This window comes from Formica exsecta, unplaced genomic scaffold (genome assembly GCF_003651465.1).
Source record: "Formica exsecta isolate Colony F162 unplaced genomic scaffold, ASM365146v1 scaffold599, whole genome shotgun sequence".
NCBI classification, from domain to species: Eukaryota; Metazoa; Arthropoda; class Insecta; order Hymenoptera; family Formicidae; genus Formica; species Formica exsecta.
This window is the reverse complement of record NW_021853269.1, coordinates 585,387-613,074: the sequence shown is the minus strand read 5'-3', so window position 1 is coordinate 613,074 and position 27,688 is coordinate 585,387. Positions and strand designations below refer to the sequence as shown.

General features: G+C 37.9%; 1 protein-coding gene across 2 annotated transcripts in view; it reads right to left on the bottom strand.

The window, feature by feature from the left end:
- LOC115242476 (AF4/FMR2 family member 4) overlaps positions 1 to 27,394 on the bottom strand; it is a 116,774-nt gene extending 89,380 nt beyond the window's left edge. For both annotated transcript variants that reach the window (XM_029818787.1, XM_029818788.1), the window contains exon 1: positions 27,171 to 27,394. In XM_029818787.1, coding sequence (XP_029674647.1) covers positions 27,171 to 27,383 — 213 coding nt within the window. In that variant the 5' untranslated portion in view covers positions 27,384 to 27,394. The remainder of the gene's footprint in view (positions 1 to 27,170) is intronic.
- Between the last annotated feature and the right edge of the window lie 294 nt (positions 27,395 to 27,688).

Here is a 27,688-nt window from a genome sequence, read left to right as displayed (position 1 = left end):
GATCAATATAATTAAATACAATCAAGCAAGTGCTAGCGTATGATAATTTATGAACTGATTAATATTTAGTTCTGAGACAAAAATATGTCGAAAAATATCAAGTTGTTAAATGTTATTATACTTAAATTATATGTACAATAATTCTCGTAAAAAAAAAAAGAGGAAAAAAGAATAGAGAAATGTTACATCTCCTTATTAATAATTTATTACAAATATGTTAAAAAGTTTTAGAAAAGTTCTGTATATATTCATTATAATGCGATATTTATAGCACTTAAGGCAAAACTTATTAGCGTGCTTTCAAGCGGCTCTCGTAATTGGCTGATAGCAACGCGAACGCGAAGAGACGTAAAGTCAAATAAAAATGGACTCGATGCAAATTAGCGGACCGCACACGAGTTAACGTGAACACGAAACGAATTAATAAAAGCCACCTTGAGCCGCCTCGCGCTCACGAGGTAAAGTATTAAAATCGCCCTTTCGCGCGTACCGTTGTTTCGAGTTTTCATCCCCTTCCCTACCCTCGCGTCGGAGTGCGAGAACGTGCAAGCGGCGAAAAAAAGGGTAAAGAGAAAAGAAAAAAAAATCGGTAGATGAAAGTCGACGGACTGGCGCACGGGGACGGGACAAAAAATCAAGGGGTAATGAAGGGAGGGGTGGAAGGCGAGGGGAGGAAGGCGTGTAAAAAAAAAAGATCGCGCTTTTGCACGTAAAGGGCTGCCGTCTGCGCGACAGTACTCTCTCTCTCCCGTCCTTTCCTCCCTCCGTACCCCATTCCATTTTAAAATGATACGTGTCTGGCATCGTTTTCCCGCACTTTGCCCGTCGTCGTCGTCATCATCGTCGTTTCGCTCTATGCATGTGAAATTCGCATTAAGCGACCAACGGTAACGGAAACTACACGACCATAAATCACTTGATGACATTAATAAAACGTAAAACATGAAATTACATCCAGATCAATACGGCTTGGGTTATAAGAAACGCTAAGATTGTACCAAAAAACGCGAATTGCTCGAATCAATAAACATATTACGTTACAACTTTGAGATGCCGGATAAACACGAAGATGCTGTAATATATATGGAGACCAGATGATCGATACTTTTCTACGTGCCTCGGAGTTATGACGATCGTGCATATAGTTATCCTTTACTTTGTCTGGGGCGTCCGAAGGAGATTAATGTCGAGGATTTGTCGAGCGTCATCGTCCTCCTCCAAGTTGCATCAACGTCGCGGAATTCACGCCCGTCGCGTGCGTCGTTTCATCGTTTTATCCGCGATCGTGTCTTATCCGTGTGATCTAATCGCGTATTCCCGGTAACGGAAACTACACGACGACGACGACGACGACGACGACGATTGGCTTCGTGGATTCATCGGTCACACGTGTGTGATAGTAGTGAGTAATCCACAAGAGCAAAGTTTTCTTCTTTATTTCCTGCGTTCAAGCTCTAAATTGCTCGATATTCGTGTGACTCGACATCGACTCCGTTCCCACCTTCTGTGTTTGTAGTTTGATGCGAGGCGCTTTATCGTGTCTACAAACGTTTACGTTCACTTTGCATGCGAGTGACGAATAAAAAATAATTCAAATGTTATCGAACATATCAAAAGAGAAGAACATCTTAGGGAGGCCAAAATTTCGAAAGTTTACCGCAAGGCTATTTTACTGACAGGTGGTGATATCGCAATGAATATCGAATGTATCTCTCCATGAAAGCGGTTTGATATTTATTACCAAATTGTGTGACGGCCGTTATATGAAATAGATCGGAAATATTATACCCAAATCATCTCACTGAAACAATACTATAAAATAAAATAAAAGGGTCGATGTGAAAGAAAAAAAAAGAAAAATTGGACGAGAAAAAGGAGACCCTATCAAACGTTTCGGGACTGTTTACTGATGACCAACATCATATCTCCGATAACTATCGTTTCGTTCGGACGTTTATATTTGCCTATTCGATACATGCGTATAAAAATATTATATCAAAACGTATCGTATATAAATGTATTATATAAACATATATGTATATAAATTTGTATTCACAAGGATTACACTTTACATATATTGCTCTTAATGCCTGCAAATCTTTTCGCTTTGTAATGAATAAACTCAAAAAAATTTCCAACATCTTCGTGCTAGTTGCAAGATTTTCACACGAAAAGTAGAATTAACTACCGCCACGTGTTTCTCTCGGTCGTCCATTGCAGCCGGACATGGGCGACGTGGCCATTTTACGGTCCCTTTCCTCGGAAATCGCGGACACGGAAGCTGCACGCACTCCAATTAATTTACAACTTTGTTTCTAACGACGTCTCTACAAACAGCGCCGTCGTCATGACAGATTTCTCGACTTGTCAAGAGATGGGGTAGGTTAACTCTCTCCAGCCCGAGCACGTCGCGCCCGTGTTTTGAACCGGGAGATTCCTCGTCGAGACATCCATAACGGCTTAACAGCTTCACGCGATCTCTCTCGTCACTAATTAATTTATAACTTGGCTTACGCCAACGTCCGCAAACACTTCATTGCGCTCGCACAAATTGCTAAACAGAGAGACACACTTCGGCCAATTAACGCTCGATTGTAACGATCCGTAAAATTGAAGTAGTAGTCGCATCTCGCCGCTTTATTGCTTCGATTTACTTACAGCATACATTAATTACTTAAATCAATTATTCTTGTCTTTATTTATCGATATAAATTATTCATCAATAAGTATTAATTATTCGTATGCAGAATATCATTTTTCATTAATAATGATATTTATCCTTTATCAATCTTATTGATAAGAAATAATATGTAATTATTTTAATATGTAATTATTCGTGTACAGAGTAAAATGCGATTAATATAAGCACAATGATGCCTATTATACAAATACCAGTATTCTTGTCGAAATGATTAAAGCAATTTACCGCGCAAACGCAGCGAGTCTCCCCGATGATCAAGAGCGCGGGATAATTCGGGATCTCGAGATCGCTTTGTAAAGGGATCGTGTAGCGAGGATCATGCTGCGAGCGATCTGACCACTCGGATAATATGGTTCACCTCGTGAGAACTCGCCAATGGAAGATGGCGTAACACTAAACAGCACGGTACTCTGAACCATCTCGATACACGCGACAAAGCCTTCCTCCTCCCATCCTTCAAACAGCCCTATATTAATCCGGGCTAAGCCCGGAAAGATGAAAGCCACTATCGGTATCGCGAAATTAAACCACAATTTTAGCGCGGTATCACCTGTTAATGCTCAATCTATAATCGATGTCATATGTGCTTAAAGTAAAAAAAAAATAGTTATAAAGTAGCTGCAAACGATTGATATAAAATTCATGTCTACTTTATCATGTAGTATTTCCCAAGATTTGCAAGCATTTCAAAGCAATTGTTCAGTAGAAACTTGAAGCTTAATAACACGTTTCCGACGTACGTATACGAAGCCTCAACTTCCAAGAGCAGTAGAAAAAATCCATCACGCCTGTATTACGACGTCGATGTAAACGCCGAGGTGGTATTACGGATAGCTCGACTCGAGAGAGGAACGGAATACGACCTGCCGTTGTAGCTCGGCGATAAATCACTCCAAAACGTCGAAGGTAAAGCGCAGAAGATATTCCACGGTAGGTTAGTAATCATGGTCGAGCAGAGAGACAAACGGCCCACTCATCATTACGCCACCGTGCGTTTGCTACCGAAGTAGTGCAAATTCTACCGAGAGGCCGTGACTTTAACTGCGCGCCGATCACGCTCGCGTTGTAAGGTCGAGGCTCGTCGTTACGGGAAAAATGTTCCGATCGCAATACAGCAAAATCAGATAACACGAGTCAAACGCAGAGTCAACAATGATTATGCCAAAAATAATATAAATATCAAAGAAATTTACTTGATGAGACGATAATTTAATAGTAACATTGTTGTTGCCTCTTTTTAATTAATAATAGAAAAAATCAGATAGTTATATATATAATAATATTTAGATAACATAAATTCGAAACCACGTAATGCTTTTTTAATTTTATCAAATATGTTGTCTCTAACTCCTTCTCTTGAAAAATTCATAAAAACGTTAAGTCACTAATAATGACTTCTTCTTCAGCGTATATACTGGATGGTTAGCGTTCACCATCTATCGTTCCACTCAGTCGCGCGATTATTCTTCTCATTCATCTCCCACTCGGCTCGACGAGCAAGCGAGCCGTACTTTTTTTTTTCACCGTCGCCTCCACTCGGTTCGCGACGATCTACTCCGCTCTCACAACGCGGCGTCCTTCGTCCTTTTTCCCCCCATCCCCTTAACTACCCGGCATCTACTTTATCCTCTCGCGCCCTGAACGCGTCTGCCACCCTCTCTCTCTCTCTCCTCTTCCCTGTCGACCACCCACTTGTCCCACCCTCCGTTCACGCACAGACGCGACTACGGAATCTTCTTTCATCCCCAAGAGCCTGCCCTTTTGGGATGTTTCACCCTCACCCGATCTCTCGCAATCTCGCATCGGCATCCTTGCGTAACCCTCAGACGCCAGACGCCTATCAGCGACGAAGGCGAGGAAGGACGAAGGACGAAATTACATCGGGACCGATCACGCGAGCCGTTCGTGTGTATTTATAATACAAGTCGCCGTGGCCTTCTCTCAGGCGGGAGTAGTGACGGAAATAGTATTCGGACAGTGTGCATATCGTTTTAACACGCGATACATCTACATCTACAGTAATAACCTCATTAGCCTCATTAGTCTCATTACGCACTGTATTCAGTAATGGATAAATGAGGATAAAACCAGACAGAATTAACAAAAAAATAAAATAAGAAATATCAATATAATTTATAAATACATATTATTAAGAATTCGATTTGATTTAATTGAATACAGTGTGTAACAATAATAGAAATGTAACATTTGCGTTTTTCATACACGATAACGCCTTTTTTCGTTTCGTTAAAAAGAAATTTGCAATGTTTTTGAAGACGTAACAAAAAGAGAATCACGAATATCGATATAATACGAGTTATCAGCGATAAATTTACGTAGAAAATATTTAGTGCACGGTAACGGCAGGTATTATATATGAGATTGCAAAACAAAATCGGATTAAAGTTAAAAACTCTCGCGTCTCGTAAAAAATACAGCGATTGTTGCGGGAATTCTTGTTTCCGCTAGCGAGCAATAAAGCGAGAAATTCAATCGAAACGAGTAAAAATACTATCAGAGATCGAATATGGAATCGAGTTTTCAATTTAAAAAATCGGTTCATTCTCTAATCTTAATTCACTCAAAGTTATAATATTCCACCGCGAGAAAAGAAATGTCGCCCGTTTTCGTTTCACCTTTCGTCCTTTCTCCAAATTTAGCGAATGGATATTTCGATATTCCACGAACGAGCGAATCGTCCCGTACCGTTAAACCTTGGAATTAACGTACGGGCTTACAGGAAATTCGTTATCAATGAAATTAATTGGCCGTCTCTGGGAATATTTTAACGAGGTGCCGTGCACGTCGCGTAGGCGAACGGTTAAATGCGCAATTGACATCGCGGCAAATAAGTTACCTAATGGCACGGAGATTAGCGAGAGAAACCGAGTCTGTGACGTAAGTATGTTAAGTAATAAATCAATTTCCGATAGACTAATAGTCTCCGAGATCTCTTCTTACCATAATTCATCGTCGTCGAGTGGCCTTGATGTTCCAAAATTGCGAGATCACTTAAAAAGGCAACGTTGATAAAATATAACAACGAGTGAACGGCATAAACGTGCCGTTCAAATTCGTGCCAATCTTATCGACGTTTAAAATTCAAACCGAACGTGATACTCCGCACGTTTATAAACGCGATCGGGCAATCTGATATCTCTCATATTTTAATACTATTGTTTCGCACGATGTGATCGTCTCTGACATTTATCGCGCGCATTGGAAGAGATATTTATTTCTTGATAATTGATTTCATTCAATTCTTTCGTTTAATTGACAAATGTTATTATATCCCCTTACGATCTTTTTAATCCGGATATAAATTTCTTCTCGTTATCTGGAAATCTTAAAAATTTATATGTCTTGATAAAATATTACGTGTAAAACATCTTAAAAAGATATTATTAGATATATTATATTTTTTTTTAAAGTGTTATACAATATGTAATCAATATTCCAGATTCTCGAGATATCTTTTACATTAGATTAAATGCATATATCCAATATTGAAGTTTATAGAGAAAAAATCAGGTACTTAGATATATATAAATATTTTATGGTTCAAATTTCAAATCTCCTAAATAATACACATTTCGTTAAACTGTAACTTAATTTAATAAAATAATATTATTTTTGATTCTCGCGTATTATCTGTCAGATAATTAGCTAATATTTTAGTAGACAATCTCATAGCAATAAAGACGATGCTGTTTCTCGTCGCTCTTGTACCATGGCATCGCAAGTGCATTGACTCTCTCTCTCTCTCCTCTTCGTCCTGTCGACCACCCACTTGTCCCACCCTCCGTTCACGCACAGACGCGACTACGGAATCTTCTTTCATCCCCAAGAGCCTGCCCTTTTGGGATGTTTCACCCTCACCCGATCTCTCGCAATCTCGCATCGGCATCCTTGCGTAACCCTCAGACGCCAGACGCCTATCAGCGACGAAGGCGAGGAAGGACGAAGGACGAAATTACATCGGGACCGATCACGCGAGCCGTTCGTGTGTATTTATAATACAAGTCGCCGTGGCCTTCTCTCAGGCGGGAGTAGTGACGGAAATAGTATTCGGACAGTGTGCATATCGTTTTAACACGCGATACATCTACATCTACAGTAATAACCTCATTAGCCTCATTAGTCTCATTACGCACTGTATTCAGTAATGGATAAATGAGGATAAAACCAGACAGAATTAACAAAAAAATAAAATAAGAAATATCAATATAATTTATAAATACATATTATTAAGAATTCGATTTGATTTAATTGAATACAGTGTGTAACAATAATAGAAATGTAACATTTGCGTTTTTCATACACGATAACGCCTTTTTCCGTTTCGTTAAAAAGAAATTTGCAATGTTTTTGAAGACGTAACAAAAAGAGAATCACGAATATCGATATAATACGAGTTATCAGCGATAAATTTACGTAGAAAATATTTAGTGCACGGTAACGGCAGGTATTATATATGAGATTGCAAAACAAAATCGGATTAAAGTTAAAAACTCTCGCGTCTCGTAAAAAATACAGCGATTGTTGCGGGAATTCTTGTTTCCGCTAGCGAGCAATAAAGCGAGAAATTCAATCGAAACGAGTAAAAATACTATCAGAGATCGAATATGGAATCGAGTTTTCAATTTAAAAAATCGGTTCATTCTCTAATCTTAATTCACTCAAAGTTATAATATTCCACCGCGAGAAAAGAAATGTCGCCCGTTTTCGTTTCACCTTTCGTCCTTTCTCCAAATTTAGCGAATGGATATTTCGATATTCCACGAACGAGCGAATCGTCCCGTACCGTTAAACCTTGGAATTAACGTACGGGCTTACAGGAAATTCGTTATCAATGAAATTAATTGGCCGTCTCTGGGAATATTTTAACGAGGTGCCGTGCACGTCGCGTAGGCGAACGGTTAAATGCGCAATTGACATCGCGGCAAATAAGTTACCTAATGGCACGGAGATTAGCGAGAGAAACCGAGTCTGTGACGTAAGTATGTTAAGTAATAAATCAATTTCCGATAGACTAATAGTCTCCGAGATCTCTTCTTACCATAATTCATCGTCGTCGAGTGGCCTTGATGTTCCAAAATTGCGAGATCACTTAAAAAGGCAACGTTGATAAAATATAACAACGAGTGAACGGCATAAACGTGCCGTTCAAATTCGTGCCAATCTTATCGACGTTTAAAATTCAAACCGAACGTGATACTCCGCACGTTTATAAACGCGATCGGGCAATCTGATATCTCTCATATTTTAATACTATTGTTTCGCACGATGTGATCGTCTCTGACATTTATCGCGCGCATTGGAAGAGATATTTATTTCTTGATAATTGATTTCATTCAATTCTTTCGTTTAATTGACAAATGTTATTATATCCCCTTACGATCTTTTTAATCCGGATATAAATTTCTTCTCGTTATCTGGAAATCTTAAAAATTTATATGTCTTGATAAAATATTACGTGTAAAACATCTTAAAAAGATATTATTAGATATATTATATTTTTTTTTAAAGTGTTATACAATATGTAATCAATATTCCAGATTCTCGAGATATCTTTTACATTAGATTAAATGCATATATCCAATATTGAAGTTTATAGAGAAAAAATCAGGTACTTAGATATATATAAATATTTTATGGTTCAAATTTCAAATCTCCTAAATAATACACATTTCGTTAAACTGTAACTTAATTTAATAAAATAATATTATTTTTGATTCTCGCGTATTATCTGTCAGATAATTAGCTAATATTTTAGTAGACAATCTCATAGCAATAAAGACGATGCTGTTTCTCGTCGCTCTTGTACCATGGCATCGCAAGTGCATTGACTACCGCCTGAATCTTGCATACGTTCACCCTACCAAGCGAGTGCATATCGTGTTCGCGCCGCTTTGCCCCTAATCTCTCAATATCTGCTGACTGGCGAAGAAAGAAATATCGAAAGCTCGGCATAAAGTCGACATTGCGTTAATACGATCGTCGAGCGAGCGAAGAATACCGGAAAATACTAGCGGAGAGACAAGCACGCGTATGAAAACCGATGGAAAACTGACTAAGCGCTCGCGCGGGAAAACGTTCCATCGAATATCGAAGTCGACAGGGCGCGAGCACTAAAACGACGTAATAAAAAGTCAAAGATATATCGAGCACAGTTGTTAATTGCGTTAGCGAGAGTTCCAGTCCGATGGAAATTTTCACACATGCAAAGTTACAGAGGAAGATTTATCTAATCTTTAACTTATTTTATACATGAAATCTTTTTAATTTTTATTTTAATAATTAAAAAAGATAAATCGTACTCTTTAGCGAAATCTTGGTAGCGTCGAGAGAAATTTATCAAACTAAAAAATCAAGTCTTTCTGTATAATTATATCTTGTTAAAGGATGTAAAAATGTAAAAAAAGATATCTATTTCATATAAAGATATCTACTTCACCAGATTCAATCAAGATTTTAAAAATTGTAATTAATGTACTCTAAGTGTTTATATTATAAAGAAATTAAGATTCACGTATCAATTTAAATTTTCGATTAGTTTCCGTATAATTCTGAACACAGAAAGCGTAGAATGTGATTGAAATTATAATCGGTATGTAACGTAAGTGCCGAACTGAGATAGTTCATGGCCGAGACAAAGGAATAATCGCGTGCCCACAATGAGCGAAGCTAAACGCGAGGGAAGAGGGGTGAGGGGTTGAAAGAGGATGCGAGGGTGCGACAGACAAGAAGGAAGGAAATTATCCAAATTCACGATAGACATTACCGAGGTTAAACGGCCGCTACGGCTAAATTCGAACTCAGTGGACTCGTGCCAAGGGTGCGATTAATTAACCGCCCTCTTCGATGGCAGGAGGATTTCGAGAAACGTGCAACGATGCATCGAACTATTTGCGTCGCGTCCGAAATGACGCAAATAGAGCGCGAATCGATCCGCCGAGACGAAAGAATAAAAAAGCGAAAGAGAGAGGAGTAGTAGACAGCTGCAACGGGGGATGAGAAATGCCGCAATGTTGCAATCACCACTGCAGATCTCCCACGAGACATTAGGAACGTTATAAAATTTAATCGAGAGCATTCGTACACTTGCTTATCCATCATCATAGTTCAAAAAATATTTTTGCAACAGTAAACATATAAAACTTGATTCGATTGATACAAATAATTAATGTATAAATTAATATATAGATATAAAGTTCATAGAAATAATATATATAGTGAAAATGCCACAAGGCATTACTTAATTGCAAGATATTCTTGATTGGTTTTTATTTCCTTGAAAAGAGTTAATTTTGTTATTGAAGCGACGTCACATCTTCGCCATCTATATCATCCAGTTAATTTCCTGATTAAGAAATTTTTCTCCCAAGAATAAACACAAACCCCGCCGCTAACTTTAATGCGATTAGCATTGTTACTGCGAAGCGTACATACTCCAGTTTCCACGTATCGATTTATCATTCGCAGCTCTTTGGAAAAACGAACCAATTAATTTATTTTTAATTGATATTAGATTTGTATTGGACCGTATCCTGCTTCATTTCTTTTGACGGATAATGAGAATAAAAAAAAAAAAGATTTGATGAATTCCTTCGTCTGACAAAATGGTAAAATTTCAATATCTCGATATTAAAATTAATGCATAAATTAATCCCAATCAATCTATAATTTAACGCGTAATTTACAACCGACCTGCGTATCTTCTCATATCGATTACATTTATTTTTACACTTCTCCAAAATTGTTGCGAACAAAAATGTAAAGAAATATAAAACCAACCGCCACCATGCATAATACTCGTGGTTATTATTTTCCAATAAAAAAAATGAAGCAAAAAAACCAATAAGAATATAAAAGCGTAGGAGGAGCAGAGAAAAGAAGAATAAGAGATTCGTCTCCTCGCACACACACCATTATTCGGTATCTCGGGTAATTTTCTGGCAGCGTGTACCACGCCGAACGTAGGTTACCGACCCATTGTTTATTTCCTCTAGTAAAGTCCTCGACTTTCCCCTCTTCGTCTCGACCCCTTTCTGTCTCCTCTCATCTCAACCCCATCTTCCTCTGTATCCTATCCACTCTTGTCTTTCTCCGTCTCTCTCCCCCTCTCTCTCTCCAACCTTTACTACCTACGACTCTCGTCAAGCCACCGCATTATCCCACCCTCTCACACACCGGTATTGATTCCGTCATACCACCCCCGCCGTGAGAGACCCAGGCTTGCTCTCTCTTCAGCGTGGGTGTTTGTGTATATGTATGTAGGTGTGTGTGTGTGTGTATGTGTGTCGGCGCCGGTCGCCGCGTTTGTGTATGTATATGTATTTAGCCACCGAACACATCCCTCCCCTGTATAGTCGGCATAGCAGAGTCAAAACGACCAAAGCGGAAAGCGGATGAAGAAGAGAAACCGAGGGAGTAAGAGTAAGAGGAGGACGAGATGCGAAGGAAGGGGAGAGAGACAGGCGGGAGGGCAGTTTAATAAATTGCGCTAAATAGCAGCTTGCGTGGCGCACGCGTATATAACACGCACGCTACCGTAACGGAAACGTAACCCGTATCACGACAATGCTGTGAAACGTCCGTCTATGTCGTATTCTTCGTGACTAATCCAACTATGATAAACTTTAACGCGTATTTATGCGCGCGGATATACCGCGCGTGTGCGAATAATTAATCGCATATTGCATATCAATTTCTCTTTAAAAATTTGTAAAATACGATAATTTTCAGTCTCGGAGAGATGTAGCGTACTAAAGATACGAGAGATGAAAATTTCAAACCGCATTACTGTTGTATATATTACATAATTGTACATTGTGTAGAGAATCCCAATCAATGATACACAATTCGATAAAAGGGCTCGTATAATCGGCATTTTAAATGCCACGCACATTTTGTCGTGTGGCACAACAAATCAAACAGAGCTTATACATTTAATTAACGCATTTATTGCGTCTGGAGTGCCCGCGTTAAATTGTTTCCATACAAAAAGTGTATTTCTCATGGATAAACGCTTTTAACGCGGGGTAGGTTAATTAATTATGTCGCGCATTCTGCAATAATTGACTGTCCTTTGAATGAAACGGCGTCCTTCTATGACGGAAATCGCCGCATTGCTGCTGCATCGCCGCTAAATCGTCATGACGTTATTGTTCCGCGCCCGGCAAATGCATTTTCATCCAGACGATTATTGTAACACGCAAAAGTAATATAAACGCTTTTTCATTATCCTGTCAGTGGTTAATTATAAAATTCGCCGCGATTTCGAACGATACACGCGCGCACGATTTATCGCGCAATAATAATGACAGTACATAACCATTTATATCATTTACGATTTATCTCTGATTTCATTTCGTTGCAATATGAAAATTGTTATCAATTGAAAAGCTTAGCGCAGCGATAAGAAAATAAAAAAAATCTCTTCTCTTTAAAGTTGGGAGAGAAAGAGGATGGATCTCTCTGAATCTAATTCTTTTAATTTTAACGTTGATTTTCCCAAATCTCTTACAACTTCCTTTCTAAGAACGTAAAATTAAACTAACTTTAACTTTCGCAATTTTAAAACTAAGTTTTTTTCGCGAGTGCAAAAAAAAAAAAAAGAAGTTGGATCCGTTTGGATCACTATTGTGTCAAACTTTTCAATCGAAAATGGCTGCAATAAGCCGCGATGTGTAAGTCGTGAAACGTCGAGCGACGTAACGACTTACGAACTGCAGCGCCCAGTTATTTTTGACTTAATTGCCGTTTCGCACGCAAGTCTTCGCGATAAGCCGAATATGCAAAAAACGGCGTAAGCGAGTCTCCCCCCGCATAAATCGCGGGAAAGCTTAGCGCAGCGATAAGAAAATAAAAAAAATCTCTTCTCTTTAAAGTTGGGAGAGAAAGAGGATGGATCTCTCTGAATCTAATTCTTTTAATTTTAACGTTGATTTTCCCAAATCTCTTACAACTTCCTTTCTAAGAACGTAAAATTAAACTAACTTTAACTTTCGCAATTTTAAAACTAAGTTTTTTTCGCGAGTGCAGAAAAAAAAAAAAGAAGTTGGATCCGTTTGGATCACTATTGTGTCAAACTTTTCAATCGAAAATGGCTGCAATAAGCCGCGATGTGTAAGTCGTGAAACGTCGAGCGACGTAACGACTTACGAACTGCAGCGCCCGTATATTTGACTTAATTGCCGTTTCGCACGCAAGTCTTCCCGATAAGCCGAATATGCAAAAAACGGCGTAAGCGAGTCTCCCCCCGCATAAATCGCGGGATTCGCAAAAAAATACCTAGCCGAGACGGAGAAATCGCGAACGAGCGCAACAATGGCGTTACCAACGGATTACCTAGCGAGATCGAGCATGAAACGAACGGCGAACGACCGTCGTCGTCGGGGGCGCGATGCAAATTCGCGAGATACAGAACATATGTAAATCTCGCTCGGGCAGAGTCGCACGGAAATCGGAGCGACTTTAAAAAGGCGAGGAGGGAGGCGAGAGACTTCTACGGGGCTGTGTGTTCGTCGACTTCTTCATCCCCTTAAAATTCAACGTGGTATTCTTCTCGGGACGGATCTGAATAATGCAGTAGGCGAGAGATGGCCGGGAGAGCACGCGCTACATCCCCCCTACCCTCCCTCGCTTGTCTCCTGTCCCTCTCCCATAACCTCCTCCTCCGCCTATGCTGAAATCCAAAACTTAAAAGCCGAGCGACGCAAGAAATGCCAGAAGAAGGGGTGGAAAGGGCAGGAAGGGGCGAAGAGGGTGCGCGCGCGATTCCGGGATTTCACGATAGTTCCCCCGTGGGGTATTAAGGTTATTAAAAGGCTCGACAACGTCGGCCTGCCGCAAGATATTCCTCGTGTCATCGACTTCCCGTTATCTCGGCGATAGTCGATTTAACTTGAAAATGCAGGAAGTTATAGACGCATTTACGCACTCACGCGTGTTGCGGTATGTCGCGTAAACCGGAGGGGATTCTCTTGATATGTTGCTCTTGCCATCATTATTAATGCGAATCGACACCCTGAAAAACGTTCGCTTTCATTCATGTGTACGATGTCGAAGAGACGTCGATCTCAATCTGACACCGCAACAATCGATGCCGTTCACCGATTCGGAAATAGAAGCAAACGCGAGATGTCGCAAAACTAACGCATTTTCCCTCGATTGTTTGGTCAATCATTTCATTTAATTAAATTTTTAATTACACGGATTATGTTTAATATATAAACATTCAATTAAACATATTCAATTAGATGCACGCGCAGTATATATATATAATATATTTATACGTTAATTTATTTACTAAATGCAATTTAATAATCAAGTCATCGAGAATAATAAAGTGAAATGGAGTAAATAAAAGAGAAAAAGACTTTACTATTTTCCTTTAAACTCAATTATCAATCTTAATGTCTCTTTTACAGAATAAGAACACGGCAAGGTGTGTGATATATTAATATATACAGTGCAATACTTGTTTAAAAAAAAAATCTATTATAACTTCGCGTTTATCACACCGCGGAAAAGTTTGTTGACGCAAGCAGTTAGACAACACATTGGGAAAGATAAGTCAGTGCTTCTTCCGTCAGGACTACCGGTTTTGAACTGCGTATGAAAATCGAAGTGTTCCGCTCGACCGATCGATCCTATTACCTCGCGGCGCTCCTGTCCGCATCATAAATTGCTCAGGTAAATATGTTCCTTCTAACGCGACTAGGATTCTCTCCCCTCAAGCGTACAATGGCGAATGACAAATGAGCGAGAGACAGAGAGAGAGAGAGAGAGCGAAATATACGTGCGCGGGAATCGCCGATAGTATCGTGGGACGACGAGGTTGTGCTGTCACAAAGATGGCTCTTTCTCTCTCTCTATCTCTCGTTGCCTTCTTCGTGGGAATATCTCGGTTAAGGAGAAAACACTATTATTTCTGACGTGGATCTACCTGACCGCAAGGCCGAGTCGTGTCCTTTTCTGCGTTCCAGAAAAGCGAGAGACGTTTGTGAAACGCACAATTGCGATCGCGAAAAATATTAAATATGCGGTTATCGTAATTTTTCAAATTGATTATAAACTGAATTATTATATATAACTGTACGTGTGTGGAGATGTTGAGAAATGTTAGAGATTGTGTTAAAATTAAAACTTGCAATTTCTTATATATAAATTCACCAACAATAACGCTGTAGATCTCAGCGAGCCATGTAATTGATTTCGTAGACAATTAACGCGGCTTATCGAGGGTCCTTTCTTGCGATTCTCGTTCTTTATATCAGTGGCGCGTTAGATTTTGCACCCAACAATGAAATTCGACACAGCGCTTATCGGGCACGTACATCGAGTACGATTTAAAACATACACATGAGTACGTGCGATAATCTCGTGAAAATTATTTCGATATTTGAAGCTTTTAATTTATTCTCGAATAATCACGCATTGTCCATGTGATTCTGTTGGAAGAAAAACAATCAAATATTCCCTCCATATTACATTTTTTCATATCAATTTTTTAAATGTAAATTTAAAAAGATGTATTCCATTGACTTGTGTGTTTTCAAAAAGCTTATGAATTTGATAATATTGATAAACATGTGATAATAAATTATTGAAATTATTGATAATAAATGTGCAAATTAAATGTTACATAATGCAAATATTTAAAAAAAAAATGTTTTTTTATACTAAAATTTATGTAAATTGCAATTATCGATGAAGTCACTCATAAAAAGTTAATAAGTGCTCGACGCGAGTCGCGCACTGTATTTTCTCGCATAACTATGTTGCGTGCATGTCATCGATCGCGGCTCGCACGTGCGTTTATGCAGATTCGTGCGCGCGCGACGGATTAAACGTCAGCTAAACGTTACGTATATCTGGCAAAAAGTTCAATAGATCGTGTTAGCGCTGTTGAGAGGCGTGTAAGCCGCGCGCGTTTCACGCTGAATCGGCGACAAGCGAAAAAGCGTCTGCGCTCTCGAGCGACGCGAAATATAAAAGCCGATCTCTCTCCTTGAGACGCGGCACGCTCGATCGAGCAGCGAAATCGAAGGAGAAACACAGCGAGCAATAGATAGGTTAATGCCTGAGCTTGTTGCAGAATTCGATGCCGCCGTTGTCTTAACATATATAATTCGACGATCATATAAATAAACACGTATATCCTCTCGCTGATTCTATAAAAGCTTCTTCTCTGTTCGATGCGCGATATATCCTAAATTCCTTTCCTTGACCTGTTTGCATGTATTTTTTTATATTTTTCTAATTATTATAGCTTTGCGCAATTTATTCTTACTAGATATCAATAGAAAAGTTAAATTGTTACTTGAAAATAAATAGTTATTTAATTTTTATGCATTAATTTTTTTGTAATATCAATTTACTCGCCAAACTTTTAAAAATCCTCAATTTTCAATGAATCTCGTCAACAGGCGAGCATATACTCGCGTTATTCCAAATAAGGAAAATATAACAAGGTAGAACTAAGAAGAATAGGATCTATAAGATCGCTCATTTGCTTTATCTTCAAGTCACATTCGCGTTCGCTGACTGATTGCTTCTTGTAGTTAGTACCTCATTATACGGTGGTAATGCTACGTCTTATTTCTCCACGTCTCATTTTATATCTCATTGTGTGTCGCTTCTCGAAGAGAGGAGAGAAAGAGAGACTAATAGAGTACGACGAAGATATCGTACGCACACATATACCCTCGTATTCGCATACATAGCAACCGAGAAACAGAGAGAATGCATTCGTCTGGCTAGATCTGGCCTAGCCAGTCTATAATCTGACATTCAGGTAGGCGCGCGTCTGTGGTACAGAGTGCGAATACACGTACGGACACATACGCGTACACCCAGCCTAACCCTCATCCATATATATCTCACACATGATACCTATATATCGCGAGAGCTGGCCTCGGCGTGCACGTACACGTGCAGTTTCGCGACACGCGCGCCGGACAGATACGTACACTCGACGCATATATATATACGAGGCACACGTACACGTCTGGGTTACGTAAACCGCAAGATGGGTATATAATGCGATCACAAACGACCTACAAATCACGAGCTTCGCTTTCCGCTTAGCGCAAAAACGCGCGACTTAACTCCGGGCGCCGAGATCGGCGCGAGAGGCGGCTTCCCGAAGTGGCTACGGGGAATTAATGGATAATATGTGTCCGAAACTTATCTACTTAATGCATGCGCGTTCTCCGTGAAACGAAACGGCAAACGGACAAAGACGAGATTGCTTAACGCGTTCACTATGCGGCGCCGATTTTACACGACCGGCTGTTACGACGCGCCGCGCATCGCTGATGAATGTAAAAAAAAAAATCGCCTTGTATTTTTTTTAAGATATAATATTTTTAAGATTGCGGGCAATACGGGCTACAATATATAACCTTGTTCCAAATTATTTCAAACTGATATTTTTAGATAATCTATATCTAAACTTCAAAAATATTTAATATTTAGAAAATTGTCAATCATTATTGCTGTCAAGGTAGGTATAAAGTGCGTTTTATACGAACATAACAAATATTTTCATTTTACAATATTATTATAATTAACATATAACACATGATTTTAATCAATATTATAGTTTTCATTTAATTCAGTTTAATTTTTAGAATTTATATATATATATATATATATATATATACATACAATATTATAGTTTTTATTTAATTCAGTTTAATTTTTAGAATTTATATATATATATATATATATATACATATATAAAATTTATTCATAAAAAATTAGTACTTTAAAAGCAGTATTTAATTAATGATGTAATTATTGGCATTTTACATGCAGAACATATTCTTCCGTGTTTTACTAATTTTATTTACTAATAATAATTGCAGTCTTTGCAAAAGTTGTAACTTTTTTCATTGAATTTCATTCCCGTGAGAAAATTACTTCGCGCAGGATTACTCTGAACGTGAAGGAATAATCGTATATTCCAGTTCATTATCCGATATTAGCGCATTGAGAAATTGATCCTTAATAATGTACATTGCATATTCCGTTACAACGATATTCGACGAACATATACATGAAACTACTACTCGCAAATAGTATCAGTTCAGCAAATAAAGTTAATCGCGATGCATATTTTTATAAACTAAATATCTCTGATAAATATATCTGATAAACTGAATGTAAGTAATAATATCCTCAATAATATCCGCGATATCTTAAAAAGATTTTTTAATCTCTCGTCAAAACAAGATTAATAAAATAACCAATGCTGAGAAATAAAACAATTCAATTACATTTTAATATCGTATAATGATAACAAGTACATTAAATAATGAAGACACTCGTGTCAGAACTTTTGACAAGTCATGCAAGAATTAGTCGACAAGAAGTTTTGTGTCTGCAAATGGAATAAAAGTTTCATTATGTTTTCACGGAGAGATTTTGGAATATATTGATTGGAGCTATATAATTTGCATGAAAACAATGGCGATCGGTCGATTGATTTTAGCGTCGCTAAATTAGCAAAGAGATCTAATGAATGAATTCCCCATTATCAATACGCAAATTCTCGTCGGAAAATAATCTTTATTTGCTATCGTTGCTGCCGAGCACCGTCATCGTCGTCGTCGTTGCTCGATATGTATAGTCATTAAAACCGAGCAGAGCGGATTGCGTAATCCGCCATTTGGAATACATATATGATATACTCGCGATTAAGTGTGATATATATATGTCGACAGCTGAAAGCGATATTTTGCAGACTGAGGGATAAACGATCGTTCGGAATGTAACACTGCTGTATTTCACATGTGTGTTGTGCGTTAATTAGTGATTTGAGATAGCCAGAATTAAAAGTCTAGAGGTTGTTGTATATTCATCAAAAATTACTTATTATATGTTTAGTTCATTATAATTATATTTTATGTACAAAATGTATGTATCAGAATTATTTTAGAAAACATTTTTTTTTTTTTTAATCTTTTCTGAAATAAATGATTTAATTATGTAATATATAATATCATTATAATTGTAGTATTTTTATATTTTAAGGAAAAGCTGTTGCTCGCTCAATGTTAAAATAATTTTGCAATTCGTGTCCAATACTTTTCAGAAAGAAAAATACGACAATGTAGATTGTGAATCGAGTACAAAATATAGAATGTAATAGATTTGATGAGATGTTCCACGATGAGATCCACGCGCATAAATGCCAACGCTTTTGTCGTAGTCTATTACGTTTCGCGCCGAGACCGCGTTTAATCACCATCGTTTCAAAAGCAAGATTATGACCGCGGAGTGTTTAATTACACGCGCAGCTCTCCACGCGCTAGCGCGGCAATGACATTCATCCGCGGTGTATTAATAAACGCGATATTTCCCGCCGGTAATCGAGATTTCAACGACAAGAAACGACTCGTTAAACGCGCGTCCGCTTAAACGACCGGGATATTGCTATTTTGTGGCGTAACAAAAGCCGCATGACGTAACACATATCATTATCGTGTGTAAAGTTACATACTCAATAGAAGTTTCTTGATAAAAAAAAAGTACGAGAGAGAGAGAGAGACAGACAGAGAGTAAAAGTGCATATCTATAATAAATATTATAAACTTTTCGAATTAAAATAATATAAAAGATATTTAAATATATCACATTTAGATGAGAACAATTCAAAGTTTGAAAAAAGCTCTAAATTTTTTTTTACAAAATTAAAACTATTAAAATTTCTTTGATTTGCTCGAATATGTAAGAGTATCACTTTTATATATACCGGAATATATAAAAATATAATGCAAAAAAGATATACCTATATTAAAAAGACAATAGATACAAGCGTACTTTCGTATATTCTGTTTTGCTTATTATTAAAAGTAGATAAACGTTAAATAATAAAAGAATCTAGCATTTTTCAGTTTTCAAGAAAACTGGTTAATGACCTATACTATGGTGTACTATATACAGTATGGCAAAAATTGGCGGAGATCGCCCGCGGGATATGGGTGGTAACGTCGAGCTGAAGTTTCCGCTTGGCGTTCATCGCCGAAAATTCGAGCTTCCGGATTCTTCTCGTTCTCTTATTATTCCGAGTTTTCTTCCTCACTTTTCTACGACGCGGCGCGGCGCGGCTCCGCTCAAACGTAAAGTCAATATATAGATGCACGTTATAGCCGACAGAATGCAGACAGAATCTCCCGATCGTCCGCCCACGAAAGAAAACCGGAAAATATTATATCTCTCCCGATACGTTGCTGCTCGCGGATCCTCACCGCGATGCGATGCGATGCAACGTGATGTTTCTTTGCCCTCTTTAGTTCCGGCGCGTTTAACAGAAGCATATCGCGACGTCAAGCCGGAAGAATAATATCGGCACGTGACGACAGCACCCGGAGATATGTATATATATATATATGTATATATGTACAGCGTATAAATATATACACACATAATACACGTAGCAAAACTTGTGCATCTTAGACGTGTGCAAACGCGCTTTTACGATTGCGAGATATTCTTATGATGTATACGACTCGTATTTTATAATATAATAAATGTACCGTTTCAACCACATCGTATCGCATAATAAAAAAATATTGCGACCGATATAATGCTTATTTCTGATGGATAATAATATTCAACATTGAAAATCACTTATCTTGCTAATGTTGTATTTTTATTTAAAAAGAGATAATGTGAATCTTTTATAAATTATTACATATAATTTTAATTTATTAATTCATAAAATATAATATAAAATTTACTAAATTCGATGACAATATTAATTATATATAATCTTTTATCTAAATTTATGAGATTTACATAATTTCGCATTCTTCTTATAAATTTCCTACATTTTTTCTCACTTATTGATATCAATTTTTTTCTACTTTGCAATTTCATTAATTCTTTTCATGAACCTACATTGCATTCGCGTCTTGATAACATGCAAGTGCCGATATTATCCTCTGTTTAAATATCTGTGAATTTGAGAAGTTCACGGAATCGCGAAGGAACCGAAGATGATTCCGAAGAAATTTGATTTCATCGGAATCCGAGGTAGGCGGATAAGAATTGCTATTTCGAGAGAGTGACTCGCGCTATTTGCACGATTAAATTTTCTTTCCGAGATGGCATCAACTTTGTTGTGCACGCGCGAGAAAAAGTCGTCCGGTTCAGGATTTCCACAGAAACAAACCGTCTATGTTATGAGAAATCTTCATGATCGAAGCTAATTATACAGCACGAATGTAACGAGAATTACAATATCAGGAGTCCTCGCGCGTTGCGTGACCCATTGTGACCGATTGAAATGATCGAATAAAATCAACGCAAGAGCGGCGACTACCCACGTCTTAATGGGAAAAAAATCATCGCGATTGATCGCCGCTCGTCATTCTTGCATCCTAAAGAATCTCGATTATACTGCAATGTGATTATTTAATATGATATATAATTTAATATATCATATCTATATAATTAGATTATTTAATATATTAGGAAAGCATATTTTTGTAATTATAAAATAGCTAGTGTCAAAAAAAAATTCAACAGAATGTTGTAGAGAATGTTTTAAAGACGCATATTTTTGGTTTGCGACTGTAATAACATCATGAAAGATTTTTAAATTATATTAAATTCGAATAATACGCAAATATGTTTAAAATTTATCAATGACTGACTAAATAAAAATTAGTTGTGTGCATGTAGGAAATATCCTTATATGTATTCACGCATGTATTCTTTGTACACTTCATTGTCGTATTTCATTGTGGCGTGCTCCTGAATCCAGATAAAAGCGGTGCTCGTGCAATAAGAAAGTAGCGCTCTCGTTTACTGTAGCAGCTTCAAAGGTAATGCAGAAAGAGAGAAAGAGAGAGAGAGAGAGAGAGAGGCTTCAACCCGACCGTTTCTGTTTGAACACATTTTCTCATGAAGGAAAAGAAAGGAGAAGCCGCGGGAGACGAGAATCCCTCTTATCTTTCGCGTAAAGGAATAAAACGCGTGTCGCGTACGTTGTGTCATAAGGAACGCGTTTTTCCCGCGCAAGAACGACAAATAACTTTATCGTTCGTGCTGACATCCACAAGTGTGTGAAAAGCGACTTTTGACAAATCGTGTCCGTGGGCAAATATAAAGTAGGAACCGTTCGCGCGTAAAAATGATACTTTCAATGATAGTTTACAGCATTACAGTACACACACATACAAAACAATGAATTATCATTTCCTCAATAATATATGATATGTTACATATGTTAATATATCTATCTACATTCTCTTTTTGGTTAAATTGTATTCTCGTACTAAATCAAATTCTTACGTAGCTTTAGCAATATAATATAAGAATTTTTAATATCTCTATAATTTTCAATATATTTATAGATTCGTAAATTGGCAATAAAACCTCCCAAAATTCTTCAAGAATCATTCAACATATTACTCTATTCCGAAATGGTTGGATATTCTTTAATTGAAAAAAATTATTCTCGCTCTGAAAAATATCGAGTTGCGATTTATTTATTTATTTATTTGATATTGTAATTTTTGGCCCCTTTGAAAAATAGATTTGATCATTATTGCGTATGAGCCATATATCGCATCGAATGCGCACGAAATACCTGTCATAATGTCTCTCTGTCTCTCTCTTTCGCGATCGTACGCTCGCAGCGAATTTTCGCCGGACACGGTTCTCGCTATATAAAGATGCAAATGTGCGCCGTTAATCTCGGTAATAAATACGCACGACTCCACTGAACGTCGTAGCCACTTCTCGCTCGAACAGCCGAGCCACGCAATAACGCCCTCTCCTCGCACGTACAGCATCTTTATTTCCGTCCGCGCGGATGACTCGCATGCCGAGGTGCTCCATCCGCAAGATTCCGACGAGACTCCATAATCGTATTTCGCGATCGGATGCTGATCGAAGTTAAAAGACCGTTAATTGAAAAATCGGTATTATTTTAGAATTTAGATTTCGGACGCGATAAATAGATTTCTTTTTTAATAAAAAAAGGAAAGTGGGTATTTTATATTGTAACCATGATATTTAATTCTTAATTAATTTGTCTTTTGTTTTGGCCGCATCGATAAAAGATACAAGATCACGGTGCATTAATTGTATCGACTATTAGAGATCGTAGGTTCTGGCTTCACTAGGACACGGCTAATAGCGTCTCTCCTAAGTCGATCCGTATCGTTTTATCCGACCGAATAATCTCCCAACTAGCGAGCTTTAACTTCGGCGAACTTTGAACAGTGAGGTGGAACACGGATAAACTATATCGCGCGCGCATACTCGTGGGAATTTTCACGACGAACAATCGGGATAACAATCCCCAATAGACGTAGGAACATAACAGCGTAAAATGTAAGTTCCTATTTCAATGAAGAGATGTGCGCAAAGTTCAAAAGGAAAACACAGAGAAGTAGAAGAAGAAAAAGAACGATATATTGAAAGCAAAGCGTGATTCTTAACTTTAAAAATAGTGAATCTTTCCTTTCCAGATTTCATGTTAATATAAGAAAATAATGTATTATATTTATTAATTTATTATAATTTATTTATTTAAACATATTTAGTCCTATTACTATAGCTTATTAGAAGAGTCTACGGTATTGATTCTTGAACTATAGAGCGTACTTTTTTTAAGATTTTCCAGACAATATAAATCTACGTATGTGTGCGAACTCTTAGACGTCTCTTCCGTTTATTTGCGGTATTTAAATCTACCGTTCATTCAAAAAACCCAATAATTCACATACCGCGTTTTCGCATTAATCAATTCGGGGACTATAGTGTTCGTACGTCAACGCGCGCGTGCATATTTTCGCGGCGCGCGAGAATAATCGCGCAGATTGTAGACGATATTTCACGTCGTCCTTACGTGACGCATCAGCACATCACGTTCCCTAATATTGAAAATGCGCTATCCGGATACGGTATTCCGAGGACGCGTTACGTGACACACCGCGGAAAAGTCGCGGAATCCGTTTTTCCGTTTGCGGCTGCGCTTCAAAGAGGGAACCGTAAAAGAGACAGAAAGAGAGAAGGAGAGAATGTGCGGTATGTGTGTGAGAGAAAGAGAACCGAAGTCGTAAAAGCTGATCGAACCCGTAAGAAACCGGCGCCATTTTCTCCCCCGTCCTCTCAATCCCATTCCCTTCTCCTTTTCCAATCCGCTTTCCTTTTCTCTCTTTCTCCTTCTGAGAGAGTTGCCGCGGAGCTTCCCGTTTCTGCGTTCCGCCTGGACGACGAAGACGCCAAGCGGCTTCGCGACTCATCGTACGGTTACTAACGCGCAGTTACAGTTATGGTTGTTATGGAACCGGCGCGTTGCACTTCTATCGGGAACTTCCCAGCCATGTTTCAGCAAAGAAACGGACGACATGTCTCCCCTCGGAATAACTGTATTTAGAAACTGACATACGCGGCTTGTCTTTGATTCTGTCATTTGTTTCGACAAATTTATGAGCAACTTATATAACGTCAATGCGAATAACATGCACACAATATACATCCAAAATATTGTGTATGTAAAAGTATATATATGAATAAAATATATACGGAAAAAATTATATAAATAAGTTTTTCTATATTTTAAGAAATACATACACTTATGCGATTGTCGGAGTCATGTTAAAAAAATCAAGATTCTTTGCTCTAGTAAAGATGTATATATGCGTCAATAAAATATATATTGAAAATGTGATTAAGAACTCGGACACACAATATTTGAGAGAATTGGATCGGCTCTAACTGCAGTCTCGTAAAATGCTCATTAGGAAAGATTAAAAGTCGAGAAAACACCTGTTGAGTACGCGAAAGAGCCAATCGGAGCACAACTGGGGTTCATTCGCACCCCGCAAAAGAAATAGTATTAACGATCCAAAGCCGGGGCGGCGTCGTGCGCGAGTGTGTAATGAGAGAATGCTATTATATAATTAAGCGGCTTAACAAGACGAAGAAAACTGAATTTGATGAATTTTTCTTTCGTTTTTATCGCGTATGTAAAACTGTTCGGGACGCGATAAAGTCGATTGATTTAATCAAATGTCAATTTTAATCTCATATCGCAATCATGTAGAGACCGGTTGTAAAATCGAAAAAAAATTTCAATCGCGGAAATTAATAATAATTTTATGGATTGGTGCTTTCGTCGCCGTTGCTGTAATAAAACGATTCCTTTTTCTTCGATATAACAGCTAATTTTATTCTCCCATAAGTCTGAATCTTGAGGGCAACTATCCGTAAAAAAAAACTCGCTAAGTGTATATAACTGAGAACCATTATTCGTAAAATTCTACTACCCAAAACTACTTTCAAAATTGTCAAATAGACAGACGTTATCTAAAACGATCCTTTTTCTTAATAATCGGTTAAAAAGTCAAATGCGCGCAAACTCGTGTTTTTCAATCTATATTTATAGCACGATTCTCCCCGAAAAAGGGATCATCCTTTTCCTAGCTGGAGCATCGTAGATTAGAAATAAATTTCGGCCAAAGCAATCCCGAAGAAGAACAGCGCGAATAAAACCAGAAGGCGAAAGTGAGGAGAGAGGAAGGAATAAGGGGGAAAGAAGAAGGTCATGTTTACGAGCCACGAGAAAGACCCGACGGGTCCTTGACTTCGCCATAACGGCCGTATATGAGGTTTCCCTGTAGGCCCTCAAGGCAGCAGCAGCTGCCGCTATCGTCCGCGCCGGATTCGAGATTGTAGTCGGAAAAGCTTTAAAGATTGTGAGGGCCATGAAATTTTCCGCGATTGAACAAAGGAAAACGCGCGAAAAGACAGTTTAAAGAAACCGAATCTTACATGCTTTTGAAAATATATGTATAAACCGCACAAAACGTCAATTTACGTGCAATATATTACGTTAATATGTGATGATTAATTCGTGGTTATACATACGTATAAACGATAAATGTCGTAAAAAAAACAATTGAAGTTCTCGACGTCAAAAATTGAAAAATCTCGATGCAAATATAATTATATTGTGCGTTTTATCGCAATATATCAAATTGTAAAATTATAAAATTTTGATGAACAACAGAAGCTATATTTACATTGAAACACGTTTCTGTTTGCAGAAAGATTTTGCGTAAAATCCGATGATGTTTCGATTAAATCGTACATTAATCGCGCAGTTATTCTGTTGTAACGCTTAAGTGACTACGTGATTGGGATTTTCCACATATCGACGTCGATAAATATATGTTATTGCGAATTTTTAAACTCATCATTCGTAGAATTTTCGCGATTTTTATCCGCATGCTTAATAATAGTAATATACCTGCTATTGCTCTCGATATTTTAAAGACCAAGCGAGAATTCCGATAACTACTTTATTCACAGATTTAAATCGAATATCATTAATGGCTGTGATTGAAAGAAGATTCATTAAAACGCCGCAAATTATGGTGGATTTATATACAAGGCGAAGACCAGAGCGAAAGGCTATCGGTTAACGTTAATTGAAGCGGTCAGTGAATCTACTTGGCGAAGTGCCTTCGATTACTAACTAACTAGACGGAAGTGAAAAGATGCGGGGAAAAGGGGCAAGATGGCTCTTAAAACGCCAAGAGAAAAATCTATTAAGCGATCGGACAACGTGAAAGGTCGGGATCCTACCTGAATAAAGATGACGAGCGATAAGAAGAAAAGGACGTCAGCCCGATTTTCTCGCCTCTATCTCTTTAATTATTCGCGACTTTGCAACTATCGCGGAACAGTAAGCAAAATCGTGCTTAATAGAATGCCATTTAATAGGAAAAATAGATCTGCTCGTTTTAGAACTCGATAACGTTAAATGCACACGACGAGATGCAATCGTGTGCGGCAAAATTGATCGACAGGTCAGCATTCGTCGCTACTTTCATTTCCCCGTGCAGAAACATTTTTAACGTCATCCCGGTGAATGAGAAAAAAAAAAAGCCGCGAAACGTTCGGTGTGTCAATTTAACTGACACACAACGCTAGCCTCTTCATCAAAAAAGAGAGAGAGAGAGAGAGAGAAAAACATTATATCGTGGAAAATGAATTAATGGCCGGTACAGTAACTGTTTTAATTTCCATTTGCAGAAATACTTTATCGCGGTATAGCGTTAGTTAGATTAGCTAGTGACGCTAGTGACGCTCGCAGTTATATTTAAAATATTAGTCATAGCAAGATAGATATTAACTAGCAAGATCGACATTAAAATATTTAGCAATAATAATGTGATTTTTTTAAAACTAATCTAAATTTTCTCTCTCGCTCTAAGCAAGACTGCGCGTATCTCCATTATATTTTAAAATATATTAGAAATAAAAATTAAACAGAAGTATTTATGTGAATTCCGTTTGTGAACGAATCAGTATTCGCTGAATATTCCCAAAGAAATAATCAATAACGCCATACACGAGTACATACGAAACCACGCGTGGTGGAAAAAGTCTCGTCGGTCGCAGACGGGAAATAAATGGAAAATGTACTCACTCTGACGGGACCACCACGGAAGAGGTTCGGTGTGGAGACATGTATGTTGGCGTGATGATGATGCACGTGGTTATGGTGGTGGTGATGATGATGTCTCGTATCAGGACCGCCTCCCGCAGCCGCCTGCTCTGCCTGGACCGACATCGCCGCGCGTGCCTGTCGCTCTCGCTCCCGAAGCCGGTCTCGTTCCACGCTGCAAACCAAAATTACCATCCGGTCAGTTCCAATTCACATAAAATGCCCGAACACACTATTATAAATGATAAAAAATAATAAAATGTAAGGAACACATTTTTTTGTGTAAATTCTTATCTTCATGTAATTGATTTTACATAATACAGCCTTAAGAATTTATATAACAGCAATCCATTTGTAAATGAAAAGCAATGAGCCACATAGTAGACTTGTCGGCATTTTTTCGTGTCGTCAAATCTTCAATATTTTAATATTGAATTCATAATATCGTTTATCATTATTGGTCATAATTATACTGCTAATTGTTAGACACGAGTATCGAC